At 47.8% G+C, this 19526-nt stretch overlaps 1 protein-coding gene across 1 annotated transcript in view; it reads left to right on the plus strand.

Moving 5' to 3' along the window:
* Msp300 (Muscle-specific protein 300 kDa) overlaps nt 1-19526 on the plus strand; it is a 314508-nt gene that overhangs the window by 132595 nt on the left and 162387 nt on the right. The window contains exons 18-29 of the mRNA XM_070521946.1: nt 23-172; nt 878-1030; nt 2285-2419; nt 3255-3416; nt 4488-4687; nt 10447-10558; nt 11151-11375; nt 13510-13611; nt 14309-14485; nt 15878-16024; nt 17169-17483; nt 18213-18524. Coding sequence (XP_070378047.1) covers nt 23-172; nt 878-1030; nt 2285-2419; nt 3255-3416; nt 4488-4687; nt 10447-10558; nt 11151-11375; nt 13510-13611; nt 14309-14485; nt 15878-16024; nt 17169-17483; nt 18213-18524 — 2190 coding nt within the window. The remainder of the gene's footprint in view (nt 1-22; nt 173-877; nt 1031-2284; nt 2420-3254; nt 3417-4487; nt 4688-10446; nt 10559-11150; nt 11376-13509; nt 13612-14308; nt 14486-15877; nt 16025-17168; nt 17484-18212; nt 18525-19526) is intronic.

Genomic DNA, 19526 nt, shown 5'->3' on the forward strand with positions numbered 1-19526 from the left:
GCATGGTTCTGAATGTCTACAGGCATTCTTCTCTCAACTGGCTCCCATGAAAGCGCTCCTGACGACGAAAAACAAGACGCATCGGGAGCTAAGGGAAGAAGTCGGGGCCTGCCCAGGTCTGGACACATCCAGGGTAGATGCCAGGATGGCCCAGCTCAATGATCGTTTCCAGGTATGTTGTAGGCCGTTTATTCGTACTGTGTGGCTGATGGATACAGCACCACAGTGTAATATCATTACAAGCGATGTGGGAACTACAGGTATTCAGTATAACATACTACTGACTTGCACTAAAATGCTTTGTTGGTCTTGCTGACTTTGCCCTAGATTAATCCCTGTTTGTGGCAGCCGTTACGAGATAGATTACGTTTGGGTGCAATTGAATATCTTTGAGTGGTAATGTTTTGGTATGGCGGTATTGTCTATACTGTGTTCCGAAGTATGCCTTTCTGTGCTGCCATGTATGCCTACAGTATGTTCTAGAATACATCTGCTAGGATGGCGGCATTGTGTCCCTCAATACACATTTGGTATTCCAGTATATGTCTATGCTGTGTTCCCAGGTACATGTGCCAGTATTCCAGTGCACATTTGTATTATGTTCGCAAATAACATATTTTGGTATTTCAGTGTATCTACGACATGTTCCCAAATATGTCATACAGTATTTCAGTACATGTTTAAGCTATGTTCGTGACTTCATCTTGTGGTATTCCAATGTACGCCTACCTTATGTTCTCAGATACATGTGATGGTGTGCCAATATCTACATGTACTGCATTCCCAAATGTGCCCTTTGGTGTTCCAATATACACCTACGCTATGTTACAACTCTAATAATGTGTGTTACTTTGTGTTCTTTTGTACCTCACTGCAGAACTGTTCCTCATTGGCTGAGCAGTGGGAGCGTGCCCTGCAAGAGGCAGCCAACAGGTGGGAGAACATCAATGACGCTGAAAAGAGGGCGCTGGACTGGCTCAGCAAAGCAGAGATGCATGTCTCTGACAAGAGGGATCCTGAAGCTGCCAGGGTGAGGCCCAGTAGACCTTGGAATCGGTTGCAACTTTTCAGCCTAGTGAAAAATTTTGCCGCAATTCAGACAAGTGAGGAAAGCAGAAGAACATGTTAGAAAACATTAAAGCATGCAAAACAGCATGAACATAAGAAAAGAATGAGGACAAAGGTGCTTTGCTTCATTTAAAAAAAAAGGGACCTTTGCAGGTGTGTGCACATCCGCGCAGCTCTTGCATCAAAGACAGTGAAGCCATTTAAAAACGTATCGCACCCTTTGGAAGTCCTAGTGGTCTAGTTTGCCGCTGCCCAGAATCTGCCCAAGGCTTTAAAAATGCTTCACTAAATCTCGTGCAATTCCTTTGCTACATCAGAGTCTTTTCAAGCACTTCACTATATCCGAGCTTAGTACTTCTATAGGCTCCGCTATATTCAAAGTTTGTTCTTTGTGTTGACTCTGGTGACGCCATACGATCATTTAGAAGTGTTTAGAGTGTGGTTGGTATCAAATGTCAACCAGAGAAGTGGTGGTTCTCTGGTTGACATTTGATGCTGACCACAGTGTGACACAATGATGGTTTTGTAACTTCTCTATACAGCATCGTGGTGAAAGAAAGGTAATCTCAATCCCAGCAGCCGTGGGAAGGTTTACTGTGTCATACCATATACATACCACAATAAATACCTTACATTACTGTATCGTAGGTGGACATAAAATAAACTGCTGATGATGATGGTGACTGTGATATAGTCGGTGACAACCTAAGAATTCAGTGGCGAATACACTGCTGTCCATCTCAAAGAGATGTTTAATAGATGTGCCAGACATTTGTTCATTCCTGTGGTGTTACTATGCAGATGACCATTTTCGTCTCGCAGGAACTTTGTCTTGATGTGTGGAGTCACAGAAGTCAAGAGGGGTGTGGTTTGTTGGTGAAGTTCGTAACTGAATTATTATGTCATCGCTGAACATAGTCTTCCCAACATTCTTCCTTCATAGTCATGCGTAGGATGTGCATCATCAAGTGACGTTTGCGTTGAGCGAGGCGTTTCTCGGTTAAAATGTCTCCCAATTTGTTTGTGTGCTCTATATTTGCAAATGGTTGCTTAACTGTTTTAACAGTTTTAAGAGTTGCGAAGAATGACATTCTTCGCAAGTAGCAACGAAAGCATCGCTTAAACCGATTCTCAAAGCATGTTGAATCCGCATATCTTTAATGGGGTGGATACACAACATTAGACTACAGCGAATCTCCTCTTTACTCAAATGCAGGCCTTCTTCAGCAAGCCCTACGAACACATTTTGCTTCGGGTGATCCAGACAAGCAAAGATGTTCTCGCCACTTTGCCTCCTGAAGACCACCCGCCTATCGAGGCCAGGGTTCAGCACATCAAGGAAAAATGGAAGGTAGTTGCCCTCCTTTTCTTTCTTCTTTTGCTTTGTCCCAATACCACATTATGGAAAGAGATTATGGAAATTACTTGTGATTATTAAAATTTTGACTTTCTTCACCACTTTCGGCTGTTTGTTGCAGTAGTAGTACCACTCTTTGCCTACCCTGTTCGTTAGGCCTTTGATAAGATCATGATATGAAAAATGAAAATGATCACTTGTTGTTGTCATCATTAGTGTTGCAGTCGTTGCTTAATGATATCTTATTGGTACTGTCAGCTCCAAAAGGATCTGCGAGAAAAATGAATGCAAGCATATCCAATGCAAAAAATTCAGAGTTATAGCCTTAGCAGGTGTGCTTGACACAGTGCTTTGAAGTTCTCTGCAGGCTGCACGGTCAAACTGTAGAGAGATCAACATCTTTCATTTTCAACTTTGAGCCATTTAGGTAATTGCGAACCACTTCATTTTGCCTGCCAATCCATTAAGTTGGGCATAGTTTTTTATCCATTTTCTTTAATCTCAGAATGTTATAAAAGCAACAGCCATGTTTTTCACTTTTCCGTGTTTCTTTGACAGCACACATATGCACAGCTTCTTTAATGCCAAAGTCATGAAAGATGCCACATTTTCTCGTAGCCTAAACATGCAACCCAGAATCAAGAAGCGAACTTTGCACTTGCATTCACAATGTATGCAGTGCAGGTCTCAAACATGAGCCTGTGCACTTGGGCAGCACAAGGAAACTCAGTTTTTTTTTTCGATGCCTTCATGTTTGGATGACATCTGCAAGCAGCAGTGTGGTTGGCCTGTAATCCTCCGCGCTGTCTTCCTGTTCGTTGTCTCACAGGCTGTACAACAGAAGCTGCCTCGGCTCAACGATGACGAGCTGTTCTCGGAACTCCGGGAATCATTTGACCGAAACCTGGAGACCCTCAGCAAGGAGCTGGATGAAGAGAAGAAGCTCATTGACAAGGGCGGAAACCTTCGTGTCATTTTGACACGTCATGAAGTGAGTCAGGGTTTTAGTGGCTGTCTTGTTTTCATATGATGACATCGTGCGTGACAGTCACCAGTATTCGTTGGGGATGTCGATGCAAAAACTCCTGGTGGACTGACCCTGTAGGTGGTGGTGTAATCAGAGGTGCAGGTATTTACATCAATGCATAGCATGTATCCTTGCAAGGGCTGTTAATGCAACAAAGACACCAAGAATGGCTAAGTAAGAGTGGCGTTTAAGCACACACACACACACACACGCACGCATACGTACGCACAATATATCATAAGTAGAACAGAAGCAGTAAACCATAATGTTGTGAGGAGTACATAGGCAATGTCAGTAGACCAGGGTCGTTAGGGTTCCATAGGCGGGACAGTGGATCATTATGTCGTAATAGTTCATGAATGGCCAAAGGCAGGCAGATGTTGGCCAACGAATTGAACCGGCAATGCTATGGCTAAATAGGGAATGCCACTTCAGATGTCGATGCCAGGCAATGTGTGAGCATCACTGCATTGAGCAAGCACAATCTTGTGCACAAGACATTTGTATTTCACAACACTGTCCTTCTCTCCGGAGGGCACATCGAGCGAGTTTTTCAGGGTTGCTGTAGGTTTCATAACAAAAAAAAAGGAAAGTGACTGACGCATATCGAAATGTAATTCTTAGTGAAGATAAACAATGTATGAAGGGCAGCAGAGGACGCAATGCAAGAGCCAGCCCAGCTCATTCTATTTACTGTCTTTGCGCAGTGTTAATAAATGTTGGCGAGAAATCAACCTAATAGTAATCGATTGCTTTTTAATAATTGCTCAATTATTTGTGTGAGGCAGTAATTGGTCACTGTAATCACATTTTTGAAAGAAGTAATTGTAATTGGTTACCATTTTTCTGTAACACTTCCAAGTTTCGTTGCAAGCAAGGAAGAATGTAGAGTTGCAGACAAAAGGATGGCCCTATGTACTTAGAGATATAACTTGGTAGAAATACGGTCTGCCAGCCCCTTAGGTCTTCTCACCCGAAAGGGCTGTGATGGTTCATACTGCGTATAAAGGATTCTTGCACGGTCCGTCTGCGCAGGAGTACTTCAACAAGTCCCGGGAGATGGGCACACTGCAGGACTGCCTAGAAGAGATGCAGCAGCTGGCACAGTCATGCCCCAGCCACCAGGCGCCCCTGTCCGACTGCCAGAGCCGCTTCCGGGTGCTGCATGAACGCATCGTCACCACCAACCGCATCCTTCAAGTGCCCAAGGACGAGTGGGTCGAGTACTCCAAGAAGTGAGTCTTCTGGCGCATTTGTTCATTTGTCATTGCTCTTCCTAAGTAATGGTCTCTTGAGAAGCACACCACTAGCTAGGATGTTGAACATCTTGCACGGTGGGTGATCAGTTCACAGCTATGAATGAGTGTGGACGTTTTAATAAAGTGTTAGCGTGGGCTAGCTGGTTAGGTTCCATACTGAAGAGACATATAAGTGGGAAGACGGCCTGAGGGCTGGCTGCCAGCTAAAACTTTTATTGTGTGCAAGACAAATCATTTATTCTGATCAACACTGTGAGCTTGAGTAAAGGCACGCAAGGAGAAATAAGTCATCGTGATCACAAACATTGGTGACCATGGCGCCTGTGACCACACTCAGCAAAGTTTCTGTTCCACTATATATTTTGCAACGTTTAGTCTTAACATAGCCTTTACAGAAATGATAAGTTGGCATCCTTGCATGGATGCCCAAAACAAGTCTTAAATGCAGGTATCCTACTGCATGCAAAGCAGTTTACACACGTACTCATGTGACTTCGGTTGGTACGTTTTTTCTCGCAGTTTTTTTTAAACGTATTGTCACGATCGACGACACGCCACACGTGGTCCCGAACTACCGCTTTATTTCCCGAACGCCAACCTTCCGCACCACATAACCACACTCCGAGTTCTCCCGTTTGGCCCTCTCTCCCCGCACGCTCGCACGCTCTCGCCGCTGTCCTCTCCACACTCACGCCACCTGTTCGTCGCTCAGTCAACTACCGTCGATCCCGCGCCTGGCCCCCGAGAACCGCGGCTCCTCGTCGCGGGTCTTGGGCTCGCTTGTCGCGGGTCTTGCGCGTCACAACTCTCCCCCCCCTCGAATCGTGAAGCTGTGCTGGTAGGGAGGAGCCATGGCTCATGGTAGAGCATCAACTGATCAGCATGGGCAGTAGTTCGATGACGTCCTGTAGCAGGATCACTCAAAACAAAGTTATTGTCGCCTAATCGTTTGATTACACAATAAGGTCCACTTCGCCGCGGTGCCAATTTCGCCGAAACGCCCTTGGCCGCATCACTCAAGGTATGGGAATCCAGGAGCACAAGGTCACCCTCTTTGATGGTTGTTGGCCGACGATGACGGTCGTAACAGGATTTCTGCACCTTCCAAGCAGCTGCCTGATGTGACCGAGCATACTGGAGGGCCTCTCCAAGGCACCGCTGGAGTTCTGCAGCAAGTGCATGGTGTGCTGCTTTTGGAGGCTCTGTGTCCTCCTTGTCACTTGTAGGTTCCCATGGGGTACGCAACTCGCGGCCGTAACACAACAATGCTGGAGTATATCCGGTGACAACACTCTCGGCAGTACGCATGGCAAGGGCGATCTCAGGTATATGCCGGTCCCAGTCTTTGTGGTTGGAGCAGTATGCCCGTAGACACTGCTTAATTGTTCCATTGTGGCGCTCCACCATTTGGCCAGCCGGCCGGTAAGGCACTGTGTGACGATCTTTGATGCCCCAGTGTTTCAAAAGGTTGCGCCATAGTGTGCTAACAAAGGGCTTGCCATTGTCACTGGTGATGGCCACAGGTGTGCCATGGCGGCAGAAAACTTGCACCATGCACTCCAGTATTTTTGCGCTTGTTGCTGCTCGTAGAGGGAAAAGCTCTGGGAACTTCGTAAATTTGTCAATAACTACCAGCAAGTATTTGTGGCCCCGGGGTGTAGATGGCAAGGGCCCGATAATGTCAACACTGAGCTCTTCCATGGGTGATGTTGCCCACTGACTGCTCATGAGGCCCTCTGGTTTCTTGCGCCGAGCTTTTGTGCGCTGACAGACAGTACAGCATTGCACATACTTTGATATGTCTGCTCGCATGCCCAGCCAGACGAATCGTGCAGCCACACGCCTCAGAGTTTTGAAAAATCCAGCATGGCCTGCAGTGGGATGGTCGTGGGCCACCTTCAGTGCCAGCTGCCGCAAGTGATTAGGTAACCATGCTACCTTCTGGTTGCCTCTTTGCTGAACCAGCAATCCGCTTGGCTGCAGTTCTGTTGTTTCGGCCAGATCACGAAAGAGGCGATGATCAGGGTCCGAACTTGGGAGGTGAGTCCCTTGGACCACTGCCTTCAGCTTTAAGAGGCGGTCATCACGAGCCTGTTCTTGTATCAGCTGTGTTGTGTCACTCAGCAGTGAAGAGTCAACCTCCGAGGCCACAGCTACTTCCTCAAATGTAATTTTGCCTTCAGGTTCTGGAGCAGCAATGGGGAACAGCGTCTCATGTAGGTTTTCACTTGGGTTGTCTTCACACTGGAGAGGGGCTCTACTCAAGGCATCAGCGGGTATGTTTGCCAGCCCTCGTCTGTGCTTGATTCGGCAGTTGAAGCCCTGCAGCCGAAGAACCCAACGCTTAACCCTGGGTGAAGCTTGGTCGGTATTAAACATCCATGCCAGGGAGGAGTGGTCACAGTGTATCTCAAACTCCGTAAATTCGAGATATGCCCTGAACTTGTCTACTGCCCAGACTACTGCCAGGCATTCCCACTCCTGGACAGTATAATGGCTCTCGGCTGCTGTAAGGACTCTGCTAATGAAGGAAACAGGCTGCAGGCCATCAGGGCCAGCCTGCAGTAGCACAGCTGCAATGCCAATGCCACTTGCATCTGTCTCCACCACAAAGGGTCGATTTAGATCTGGGAGGCTTATAACAGCATCCTGAGCTAAGGCCTGCTTGAGTGCAGTGAAAGCCTGTTCTTGGCACTCCTCCCACTGCCATGGCTCGTTCTTCTTCAAAAGGTTGGTCAGTGAATGTGCCGTCAGTGAAAAGTGAGGGATGAAGTTTCTATAGTAGCCGGCAAGTCCCAGGAAGGCTTGCAGCTGCTTAACTGTACTGGGTCTTGGGTAGTCCAGCACTGCACGCACCTTGTCCTCATCTGGTCTGCACTGCCCAGGGGAGATGATGTGACCTATAAACTTGAGGGACTGACGGCAGACCTGTACTTTATCTGGATTAATCGTAAGGCCAGCACCCTCAATGCGTTGTAGCACTTCCCTTACATGTTCAACATGTTTCTCCAGTGTCTCTGAGTATACAAGGACATCATCTAAAAATGCCATAGCAAAGTGGTGATTGATTCCCTGCAGCACCCGGTCCATTAGGGTTTGAAAAGTTGCTGGACCGCCTGCCACCCCGAAGGGCATCCTCATAAATTCAAATGTACCTTGATGGCAAATGAAGGCCGTTTTAGCTATGTCAGCCTTGCAAACAGGAATTTGGAAAAACCCTTGGGAGAGATCAAAGCTGGAAAACCACATTGCTCGGCCCAACTGCGCTAGCAGCCAGTCTGTTCGAGGCATTGGGTAGGCAGGTACTCGGGTGCGTGCATTTAACGGACGGTAGTCCACAGCGAGCCGGTAGCCTCCAGACTTCTTTGCAACGAGCACTGGGGCGCTAGTCCACGGGCTGGTGCTTCGTCTTATAAGGCCCTGTTGTAGGAGGTCATCCACACAGCCCTCAATGATCTTCTGCTTCTTCGCATTCACTGGACGTAGCTTGCATCTCACGGGCGCACTGTCCCCCGTGTCAATGCGGTGCTGAGCCAGGGTGGTACATCCCGCAACTGTAGTAAACAGATGGCTAAAGTCATCGAGAACTTTACTCATGCTTGGGTGTAGTTCCCTGGTGCCAGCCTGATGCATGTTCTCTATGCCTGGAACTACAAGCACTTCTTCAAAGAGGCTGTGCAAGTGGTACGACTCTCCATCTTCTATTGCAAGTGCTGTCGCTGGGTCCTTTTCGCGCTTAGCAAATGGCACCATGCACTGTGGATCGGTTCCAATCGTCCACCCACCCAGCGATACATGTAAAGAGATGCCTGTTGCTGTTAAAAAATCTCTGCCCAGCACAATGTCCCGACACAAGTCTGGCACACACAGGAAGCGCTGATTGCGGCTGCTTGTGGCCCACTTTATTTTGCATTTGAGGGAAGTCGTTGACTGAGACCAACCTGTTGCCAGGCGGAGTGCTTGTTCCTGTGTCTTTGGTTTGGCGCCCGCCTCGACCGCTACCCTTACCGCCGGCAATCCAAGCAAGCTCACACTCGAGCCTGTGTCCAGTAGGGCCTGGAACGTCGTCCTCCCGATCTGCACTTCCAGGAGAGGCTCCTTGTTGCCGGCCAAGGCCGCTACTTGCAGCGCAGTCTCGTAGGTGCTTGCCGGTGCAGCACCTACCGTCCCCCGTTTCCCGTACACTGAGAGCGGATATGTCCGATCCCGTTGCATTGGTAGCAGCGGGGTGGGCCGCCACGCCGACCTGTAGGGCACTCGCGGGCCATGTGACCGACGCCTCCGCAGCGATGGCAGTTGAATCCTCTCTGGTCACGCGGCTGGTACCTTTGCTGCTGTGACGGCGTTGGGAGATGCGGCGTCCTTGTGGCGAATGCGGCCAATCCGTGCAATTGGTCTCGGTGGTAGGAGGGCTGTATCGCCGCGGGGTGCAACGGCCAGGGGGATGCCGCCGGCGGATACTGGAACGGCGCGGCAGCCGCTGTGATCAACCCTCCGGGTTGTGTTCCCGGCACGCCGGCCACGTTTATAGTCGATTGGAAGGCCAAGTCTCTCGCGACTTGGTCAGTCGGGGGTGGTGGTGGCTTGTACTGCATGCGCCTCCAGAAACGCTCCATGAGACCGTCAGCGGCCTTCGCCAACTCCGCGAGACTGCTGAACTGTCTTCCCTCCACCAAATCCTGGAGTTGCGGGTGCATCTGCCGCAGCACGCGGTCAACCTTTTCCGACTCGGGCACTTCGCCGCCAATCCGGTCGTAGTAGGCCGCGATGGTATATATAAATTCCTTTAAATTTTCTTGGGGATGTTGCGTCCGGTGCTCCAGCTCTTGTTTCAAGCGGCGCTTCGCGTCAATGGAGGAGAATTCCGCAATAAACGCCGCAGTGAACTCCTCCCACGACGCAAACGATTTCACGAAACGCCACCACAACTTCGCGCTACCTTCCAGCGCAGCAGGCACAATGTGCGTAAGCCTTTTGTCAGCTGCGACACCGCTGACCAAACAAAACGTTTCAAGCCGGTCCAAAAATTCCTCGGGGGACTGATGGTCGTTGAACCCCTTAAACCTTGGAGGCTGACTTCCTGTGGAGCGCGGAGCGCAGTCGCTCGCCGGTTGAACCGCCGCCGCCGTTGTCGTAGAACCCATAGGCGCTGCCTCGGCCGCCATCAGTCTTTGTCTGACAGCTGCCGCGATTTGCTCGCGTTCCATGGTGGATCCGCTCGTCTGCCCCAGCAGATGCTGTACCAATTGTTCGGGAACGTCCACTGTCTCCATGTCCACGTAGATCCCGGACGAGCCCCCACTTGTCACGATCGACGACACGCCACACGTGGTCCCGAACTACCGCTTTATTTCCCGAACGCCAACCTTCCGCACCACATAACCACACTCCGAGTTCTCCCGTTTGGCCCTCTCTCCCCGCACGCTCGCACGCTCTCGCCGCTGTCCTCTCCACACTCACGCCACCTGTTCGTCGCTCAGTCAACTACCGTCGATCCCGCGCCTGGCCCCCGAGAACCGCGGCTCCTCGTCGCGGGTCTTGGGCTCGCTTGTCGCGGGTCTTGCGCGTCACAGTATGAACGAGGTTATACTGTACATTACAAAGAAAATCTCACTAGCATCAGAGATACATGCCAGATAGACAACATCTTGACTGCCATGTTTTGGGCACGCGGCATTCCAGGAGAGCTCCCTTGCCATTTATGAAGAGTGCCTGTAGCCATTATCGATGTGCAGGTTTAACGGAATCCTCTCCTGGATGGACCAAGTGGATCAACGAATTGAGCAACTCATGCAGAGCGATACCAGCTCAGCCTCCGCCTACGAAACACAGAGAACCGAGTTCTTGGTAAGTTACAGTCACATTAAAAGGAGATTTTCCCTCAGGGCCAACTCTGATTTCCCTATTCAAATGCTCATGAAAAGCAGAAGGGCTCTAATTAGACAACTGCTCAACTGATTTGAATGAAATTCATTGCATTTAAGAGAGTAAGCTGAACTATACAGGCTGTAGGAAGTGGTATTTTGATTTAAGGAATGATAGTTGCAGCTTCGGTCAATAGTTGCTTCTTAAAAGTGGTATATGAAGAGTTGTGTGTGCCGCAAAAAACTCATCTGTCTGTGTGACTTGAATCTTTGCACAATAATTTTATACATTTTACACTTAGCAAGGCCAAAGTTCACCGGAGGATGGAAGCTTGAAGTCAATAACAGTGGTCGAACATGTGGTTGTAAACCAAAGTTTCGACGTTTCTTTGCTACCTGATGAAGGCTTTTCCCTTTGTCGAATTGTTGGCTCCAGCAGCAGTCCTTGTTCAACCTCCGTTATGCACTTGTTCGCTTAGGTTACTGCCTAATAAGTTACAGTGTCTGGTGTTTTGAACAAAGGCTGATCTTCGTTTTGAGCTTGACCGTCGATTGCTTTCTCCTTGTCACGCAAGGACATCTGCGAGACAGTTGACGCTCGCCGGGGTGACCTGGACTGGCTGAACCAGCGGCTGGAGTCTCTGGTGCCGGGCATGGAGCCTCAGGAAGCCAAGAAGGAGAAGGAGCGGCTGGCTGGCTTGGTAGCTCGTTACGGTGCCCTCTTGCCCGTCATGGAGACCACTACGATCATTTCCGAAACCGTCTCCAAGTGCTACCTGTACCGAGAGGAAGTGACCCAGGTGTGTATAGTCCTTGTGCGCCTCTCATGAGGTACCGTCACAAGCGGACCCTAGGATGAGCATAGTTAAACCTTTTAAACCCGATTACTTTAAACCCGATTAAACTTTAAACCCGGTTAAACACAATTTTCTTTATACTAGTAAGCAGTAGCGAAGACATTACCATGATATGTTCTGATCCACTGTACAAATTACACAAGCAGCACTGTCTCCATGTGCTAGCATTATGAAACATTGTTCCAGCGCACATTTGGACACGGACGAGGAAAGAAAGACAACACGAATGCCGGACTTCAACTGAATTTTATTCATCGAAAAGAGGGCTTTATGTACACATGGGGAGGGGGTGGGGGACTGCTAGTGCGCAGGACCACTCAAAAATATTTCCTTGGTCTAGGCAAAGGTCATCCGAGGTGTCAAAACAAAAAGAAAAAAGAAAAACTTTTCCCTCTCTTTTTTACATCACTCAGTACAATCTTGTTGATCTCCCGCCCTACCTTGCTGATTTGACACACCCGTTTGCCCTCAGGTAATCAATTTCTTTTGTCCCGAGTGCAACAGAAGGAGCACTGACACAGTAATCGTTTTCATTGTGGATACAACACACTTCAAATATTTCCCGGTGTTTCTGATTGCTATATTTGCGCAAGACACGTGTTCGTTCGAAAAACGCCTTGCATGCTGGCTTGTGCGAGCAACGGTGAATGTGGTCGGCTAAATGACCAGCGCCACTTAGTGATGTAGCATTCCTGCGATGCTCTAGCAAGCGTTCATTCAAACAGCACCCGGTTTGGCCAATATAGCATATAGCAATATAGCAATATAGCAGCTCGTAAAAAGAGCTATAGCAAAAAACTGCATCCGCTCTGCTCTAGACAAGTCATGCGAACATCAAGTTCGTGACAGCGTCGACGCCCAGCTAAGGCGTCTGGACAAGGCTGGGTTCCACGGAGAAATCGTGGCCTCGGTGGTAGAGAGCCAGATTCGCGAGGCAAAGGCTGGTGGGAGGCGCAGGCAGAAAAAAGACGCACGCCCGCAAAAGCGCCCTGTCGTAGTGCCCTATTGGCACCAGGTTTCTCACCGCCTCAAGAAGGTTGGCGACAGGTGCGGGGTGTGTGTTGTGTTCTCAGCACCGGAAAAGCTAGGACGAATGTGTCGCCTAGTAAACGAATCCCAGAAGAAGCCAGCTTGCAAAATAAAGCACACCAAAGCCCTCGTTGAATGTGACGTCAGCGTTGTGTACAGTATTCCCCTCGTCTGTGGGAAATGCTATATTGGCCAAACCGGGTGCTGTCTGAATGAACGCTTGCTAGAGCATCGCAGGAATGCTACATCACTAAGTGGCGCTGGTCATTTAGCCGACCACATTCACCGTTGCTCGCACAAGCCAGCATGCAAGGCGTTTTTCAAACAAACACGCGTCTTGCGCAAATATAGCAATCAGAAACACCGGGAAATATTTGAAGTGTGTTGTGTCCATAATGAAAAGGATTACTGTGTCAGTGCTCCTTCTGTTGCACTCGGGACAAAAGAAATTGATTATCTGAGGGCAAACAGGTGTGTCGAATCAGCAAGGTAGGGCGGGTGATCAACAAGATTGTACTGAGTTATGTAAAAAAGAGAGGGAAATGTTTTTCTTTTTTCTTTTTGTTTTGACACCTCGGATGACCTTTGCCTAGACCAAGGAAATATTTTTGAGTGGTCCTGCGCACTAGCAGTCCCCCCACCCCCTCCCCATGTGTACATAAAGCCCTCTTTTCGATGAATAAAATTCAGTTGAAGTCCGGCGTTCGTGTTGTCTTTCTCTCCTCGTCCGTGTCCAAATGTGCGCTGGAACAATGTTTCATAATGCTAATCATAACCAACTAGCTCAGCTGTCCATACTAATCCATGTGCTACCCATTTTGTGAAGACGCCTCCCAGCTGCATTTGCCATCCTCATATGCCTCTAACAAGATACCGTCACAAGCAGGCAAAAATATCTGCGTAATCAATAGCCGTCTGCTTTAGAATTTTTTGCACAGCAAGCTGTAGTGAATGTGTCCTCGCGAAAAATTCTGGTCTGGTCTAAAGACCGCAGAAGTGGTGCTTAGTTTTCTTTTGTCATATGTGGTACTGTTGTGGTACGTAACAGGTCACACGCTGGCTGAGAGAGGTTCGAGAGTCCAAGGCGGTCCCTGAAGAAATTCCTCTTGACAGTCCAGAGAAGCTGGAGCAGATGGTGCAGAAACAAAAGGCGAGTTTATTTCCTTTCTTGTAACAGCATGAGAACATCACTCATAACTCAGACATCCCACGAAATGGTTAAGCATTCGAAGTACATGATCTAGTACCTCAGCCACAGAGGCACAAATGGTTACATTAACAGCTTAATGCCTTAAAGTTTAATTCCATTTGCATGATACCATATGAACATGCCAATGACATTTGAACTTAATGCCACTTGCGGACTTGTGCGCTCTCACAACTCATTTTGCCATCAAATGCGCACTCCTGCTCCTAGTTTTAGCATTTGCTGCTTGCACCTGAAAGATGCATTTCTGCAGTAAGCTGAAGTAATTTTACAAACATGTGCCTATTGATGATTAGTAGTGGCATGTCTTGAACTTTTGCCCGCTATATGCCAAGGTTAAGGTCCTGGAAACATTGTGGCATTAGTCTAGCCTGTGTGGCTTAGATGTGATGGGCCGTTTATCAGTGTTGCTTTTGTTTTCACCCAGCCACCATTAAGCGTGGCTTAATGGCATGCTTTACAGCAACATATTGTCCAAGACTTAGTCTGACAAACTTTATTTATATCTACAAAGATAGCAATGGCTGAAACACTCCGCAGAGATTTTCTTTTTTTTTCCTTTCACTTAACTAAGCCAGGTGTAGTTTGAATGACGACTAACAAGAATCTGCTTTTGCTGCTTTTATTTTTTTCTGTCTAGGAAGTGGTGGAGGAGCTTGAGAAGCGTCAGGGAAGTGTCCTGGAAAGCATCAAGTCGGGAAAAGACCTGCAAACTGTGAAGGGTGCTCCAGAATTCGTGTCTAGCGACGTGAAGAAGCTGGAAGAAGAATGGTCCCAGGTGTACCACGAAGCGATCGAAAAACTTGACCGTATGACTGTAAGTCCTGCTGTGAAAATATGCTTAATACGTGCTCACATCCATAGTGTTTCCTGCGGTATACCTTGAGAGACAAGTGACATTGCGGTGCCATTGCACGTATGAGAAAGTTGGGACGTACAGCAGGGGATTTAGACTTGCATCATTCTTGGAGAGCCAGAACACTTAAAAGAATTGTCTGGGGTGGTGTTTCCTCTCACAACATGGTTTTTGTCTGTAGCATTATAAAACTATGTAAAATCGTGTATTTGTTGCATAATTACGTGATAAATAAATACTCACACTTGTGCGTACAGTTAGAGTAGAACCTTGTCTAACAAGGTCGCATCTAGCATGAAAATACCTTCGCTATATTCACTATTCATCATAGGCATACATTCGTTACCCGGTGATATCGGCAAGAAATATTTTAGACTTGATTATACCTAATAATTTGTTATATTGAGGTTCAACTCCTTTGCACTGTTTGTTGTGGATTGGTTTTATTCTATGGGGTCCTCCTCCGCACTCTTGAGACAAAGGAATGACAACACAGTAGTGCAAACAATCACAAGGGCATTTATTGCACCTTTCATAGATCGATGCCTGCTAGCCGAGTTACTATCCACAAAACATGCCGATGGGCGCGCGACAAATCTAGAAGTCCGACTCACCGCGACCAGATAGCGAGCGAATATGTTCGCCCCATGCTGGATCCCAACACCTGGTCGTTCGCGCGTACGGTCATGCGAACGGTGGCGCGCTCGAAGGCGGCCACGCGAGACAGTCTCGCAGAAGCATGGATCGGCGCAAGCGCGGCATGGCACGTCCGCGCTGCTTGCTCTCCCGAACCAAAAAGCGGAATTGCCTTGTCTCTCGGCGCCCAAGTAACCCCCGCCTGTCGGCGGTGTTAGCAGCGCAACACTCGCGCCCTCTCTCATACTGCTCCTCAACCACTCCAACCGCCGTGGGTGCCAGGCCACGCGGCGAAGCCGGATTACAGGGGATACGCCATGCGGGAAAAACATATCAGTGGACACGCGAGAGTCGTGCATCCCCACAATTCATACAACTGCATTTTCATTGCTCAGTTGTTGCGTTGTAAGCGAGCAAACGTAAACACGAGACGCAGCACGGGAGAATCAAGACTTACTATGAAGGCTGAATCCTAAGGAAGTGTTATTTGCACAGCCAGGGCAATGTTTTAGGCCCAACCAAGTTCAGGACAGATGAAACCTTCCATATCTTAACGTTCGCACAGCGTCACGGTGCCCTTTAAGAAACCCGTAGAGACAGTGGCACCAGGCTTTTCTCTAAGTAGTACTGCGAGAAACTCTGTGCTTTCTCTCTTTTTGAACCGTGATCAAGATAAAGAAAAAGTTGTTTGCACTGAAAGTGATTTTCGACATGCAGAAGGACAGCCAGCGCTGGCAGGAGTTTGAGAAGCTTCGGCAAGACATCCTGCGGCTTCTGGCTCAGGCCGAGCAGGAGCTGGTCAACATCGGACTCCTGGCTGACATGGAGCAGAAGAAGCTGGAACAGTGCATCAAGGAGAAGCAGGTCAGTCGGGAGAAAAAAAAAGACACTGTTGGAAAGAAGCTTGGACGTGTTAGTCATGTCATGCTTAATGACAATGTCAGGAAATTATTTAGGGTCTGCAGGTGAAGCTCTAGGAGCTAATGTGCTGTTCATAGTTCCTCTCAGAATGACGTGTGCAACATAAGTTGATTACACATTATCCAGCAGTCCTCTCATTAGAGGTGATTTACAATATCATCAGCCTTTAGAGCTTTATGTGAAGCAGCTAAAATCTTAGATGAATGATGGTGTTGTATTTAGTGCACTTATGTAAACGTATGGCGTAAGCCAGCTTTTTGAGATTTCAAGGAAGAAGAAAGATATTAAACTTTTATACCTAAAATAGCCTGATTCTATCTTATTCTATGTGTGTACACTGCAACCAAAGGCTCACAAAGATGAAAGGGGTGCAGTTTATCATGTGAGTCTGCCATAAGTGTCTCAACCCAACAAAAATGTCAGCCCCCTTGGCAGTTGTGCCAATGCTGCACCACTTTGACTCCTAGTTGTGCAGGGAAGCCCACTTACAGAATACCACCAGAAGTCTAGAGTTACTTCTTTTTTATATCCTAACTTCATGGCGATTGAGCCAATTTTATTAAAGAATATATTAATTATTCACTTGTAATTGCAATACAGTTTAGAATTTAAAGTGAGGGGAACTCTTAGACTGGAAATTGCAAAACACTGTCATTGTACCCATGCAATTGTTGAATCTCTCAAGGTTGTAATTTGGGACTGTTGATGCGTCATCATTAAAGTGTTATGTCATCAGGTCATCACGAAAGCATCACATATGTCATCATGAAACTATCGTGTATGTCATTATGAAAGCATTCCAGACATCATCGCAGAAGCATCATGTATTCATTACGATACCAGCATGTGTGTCATCACAAAAGCATCAGGTATGTTATCACAAAATCATCATGTAAGCTATCATGAAAGCGTCATGCATGTCATCACGAAGCATCATGCTTGCCATCATGAAAATGTCACCAGTGTCATCATGAAAGCGTCATGTATGTCCTCATGAAAGCATCGCCATATCTTTATCGTATCATGTTGCCACAGCCTTTTATTGATACAAACTTCCTCACACACGGGCGTGCTGGCACTGGTGCAGGAAGCCGCCAAGAAACTGCAGGAGTCGATGGACAGCATGCTTTCCCGGCTGCGAGCTCTGGCCGACGAGCTGTCTGCACAGCTGGGCCCCCAGAGGGAGACCCTGCTGCGTGCCGAGCTGGACAAGACGGAGCGCAAGACAACTACCATCCTGACCACAGTGCACGAGACAGTACATCGGCTGGAGACAGCAGCCACCAAGGGCACCGACCTGTCTGACCGCCTGTCCCGCCTCAGCCAGTGGCTGGACACGGCTCAGGACAAGCTGACAGCGGCCACTGATGGACCGGTACCCGAGCAGCTGGAGGAAGTCCAGGTGCGTCGGTTTCGCTCTGGTTTCGTGTGGCCTGCCGCTGCGCTTTTGAGACAGTGATAGCGTTCTGGGTAAGCTAGGATCACCGGATTAACAGCACCAGCTTACATGTGATTGCTCTTTTCTGTTTTTGCCACCTCTTACAATTTTTGGAAGAACAGGCAGAACAGACTTTGCGCAGCAATGGAAATGTAATCTTTGTAAGTGGAACATGAGAGTAAGCTTGTTTCCGTGTAGAAATTAGATGCAGAATTTGACAGAGAATTCCCTGGATTTTTGAGAATCAAAAGTGCGGGACTCTTCAACACATTGTCTGTGTGCTGAAAAATTATGTAGTGCTTTGTGGATATACTAACAACTAAAATATGGGTGAAGATGACAAAACACATCAACACAGTGCTAACCTCTAGAAAATGATTTATTCTGGAAAGAACACAGATATACACCATGTTCATGCATTTTGATTGCGTATGAAAAACTGCTTTTGTGCTGTTCGTATATCCATAATACATTACGAACAAGCGCCATTGTTAATGCTTCCAGTGCTTTCTTACTAGAACTAAACCTCGATATAACAAACAGAGATATAATGAATAAGCAGATACTATAACAAGTAAATCTAAACTGTTTCCTAACGTTATTGGTGTGTAACAAATGTATTTTCATGTCAGATGCGACTTCACTACAGTGAGGTTCAACTGTAACGCTTTGAAAACGCATCTTCTCGCTCAGGACCTGAGCAAGGAGATCGAGGCCAAGCGCGAGGTCCTGGAGCAGCTGGAGAAGGAGACGCAGGAGCTGCAGGGTCAGCGGCCGGAGCTGGCCCAGATGGCCACGTCGCTGCATTCGCAACTCAAGGAGCTCGACCAGGAGGGCAGGGAGATGAAGCAGGAGCTCAGTGACCGGCAGATCCGCATCGAGGTACTCCGTGAACGCACCGTGCACGAGCGCAAGGAGCTCGAGGACACGGAGGCCAACCTGGACCAGGGCCTGCCCACGCCGGACTCACTCGAGCAGCTCGCCGCCAAGCAGGAGCAACTCCGGGTGAGCGACGTGCACATTTTTTTCTCTCATCTATTCAATCTCTTCTCTGTGTACATTATCACATGGGGGGAATCGGGTGATGACAAAGTTAACTGAATCAATCTTGAAAAAAACACCTAATTGGGCAAACATTGGGCCTGCAAAGAAAAAGACTGCTGAGGCAGTGAAGGCCATCACAAGCGCAGTAGCTGGCGGTGGATCAGAAGTGGCGCGGTTCTTGCTCTGCTGCATTTTTATACATTACACAGGAGTTGCCAGTGCATAAGTAAGTGGCTGAAACTATGCAGCTAACAGAAAGGGTCAGAAAACAGTCGGGTAATATCACAGTGAATGTAATGGAGAGAGAAATGAGAGGAAAGACATTAAATGTAGACAGCACTAGAAATAAGAGAACAAGGGCAAATTTCTTGTTGAAAATATGAGGAAGTAGTGATGCATGCAGTGTCCTAAAGTGGTCTACAAAACTAATAAAGTTAATGACAATAGCAGGGTCGTATATCTCAGAAGCAGAAGAGTACTGGATAGAGCAGGGGTATTAAGAAAGACATGTTAGGTAGGCAACATTAACTCAAGAAAGGGGATGTTGGCAGCCTTTACCTTGCAGTGAGATTAATTGGCTAACAATGATTGTGATAACGACAACTTTTATGTGACGAGTTATGCCCCATGCATCTCCACTTCTTGTTGCCGTTGTTTGAAGCAACTGACAGGATTCAGAAGAATCACTGGAGTAGCATAGAACTCGAAGAACTGAAAAAAATGATAGGATTATTTTGTGCATGTAGCATAGCACTGGCTATATTATGCAGCCGCCTAACGGTTCTCTTGCTACTTTCGTGTGCAGCCACGAATTCTGACAGGTAGTTGTTCATTTGTGATGCTAACAACAAAAACAAATTTGAGATCTGCAATAGCTGGGCTTTCTCAGCAGTCGTTATTCAAATGGCAGCTGTTGGGCTCTCATGCTATTCAGCCATGTTGGAGCCTGTATAAACCTTGCGT

The sequence above is a fragment of the Dermacentor albipictus genome, chromosome 7 (assembly GCF_038994185.2).
Source record: "Dermacentor albipictus isolate Rhodes 1998 colony chromosome 7, USDA_Dalb.pri_finalv2, whole genome shotgun sequence".
Classification (NCBI taxonomy): domain Eukaryota; kingdom Metazoa; phylum Arthropoda; class Arachnida; order Ixodida; family Ixodidae; genus Dermacentor; species Dermacentor albipictus.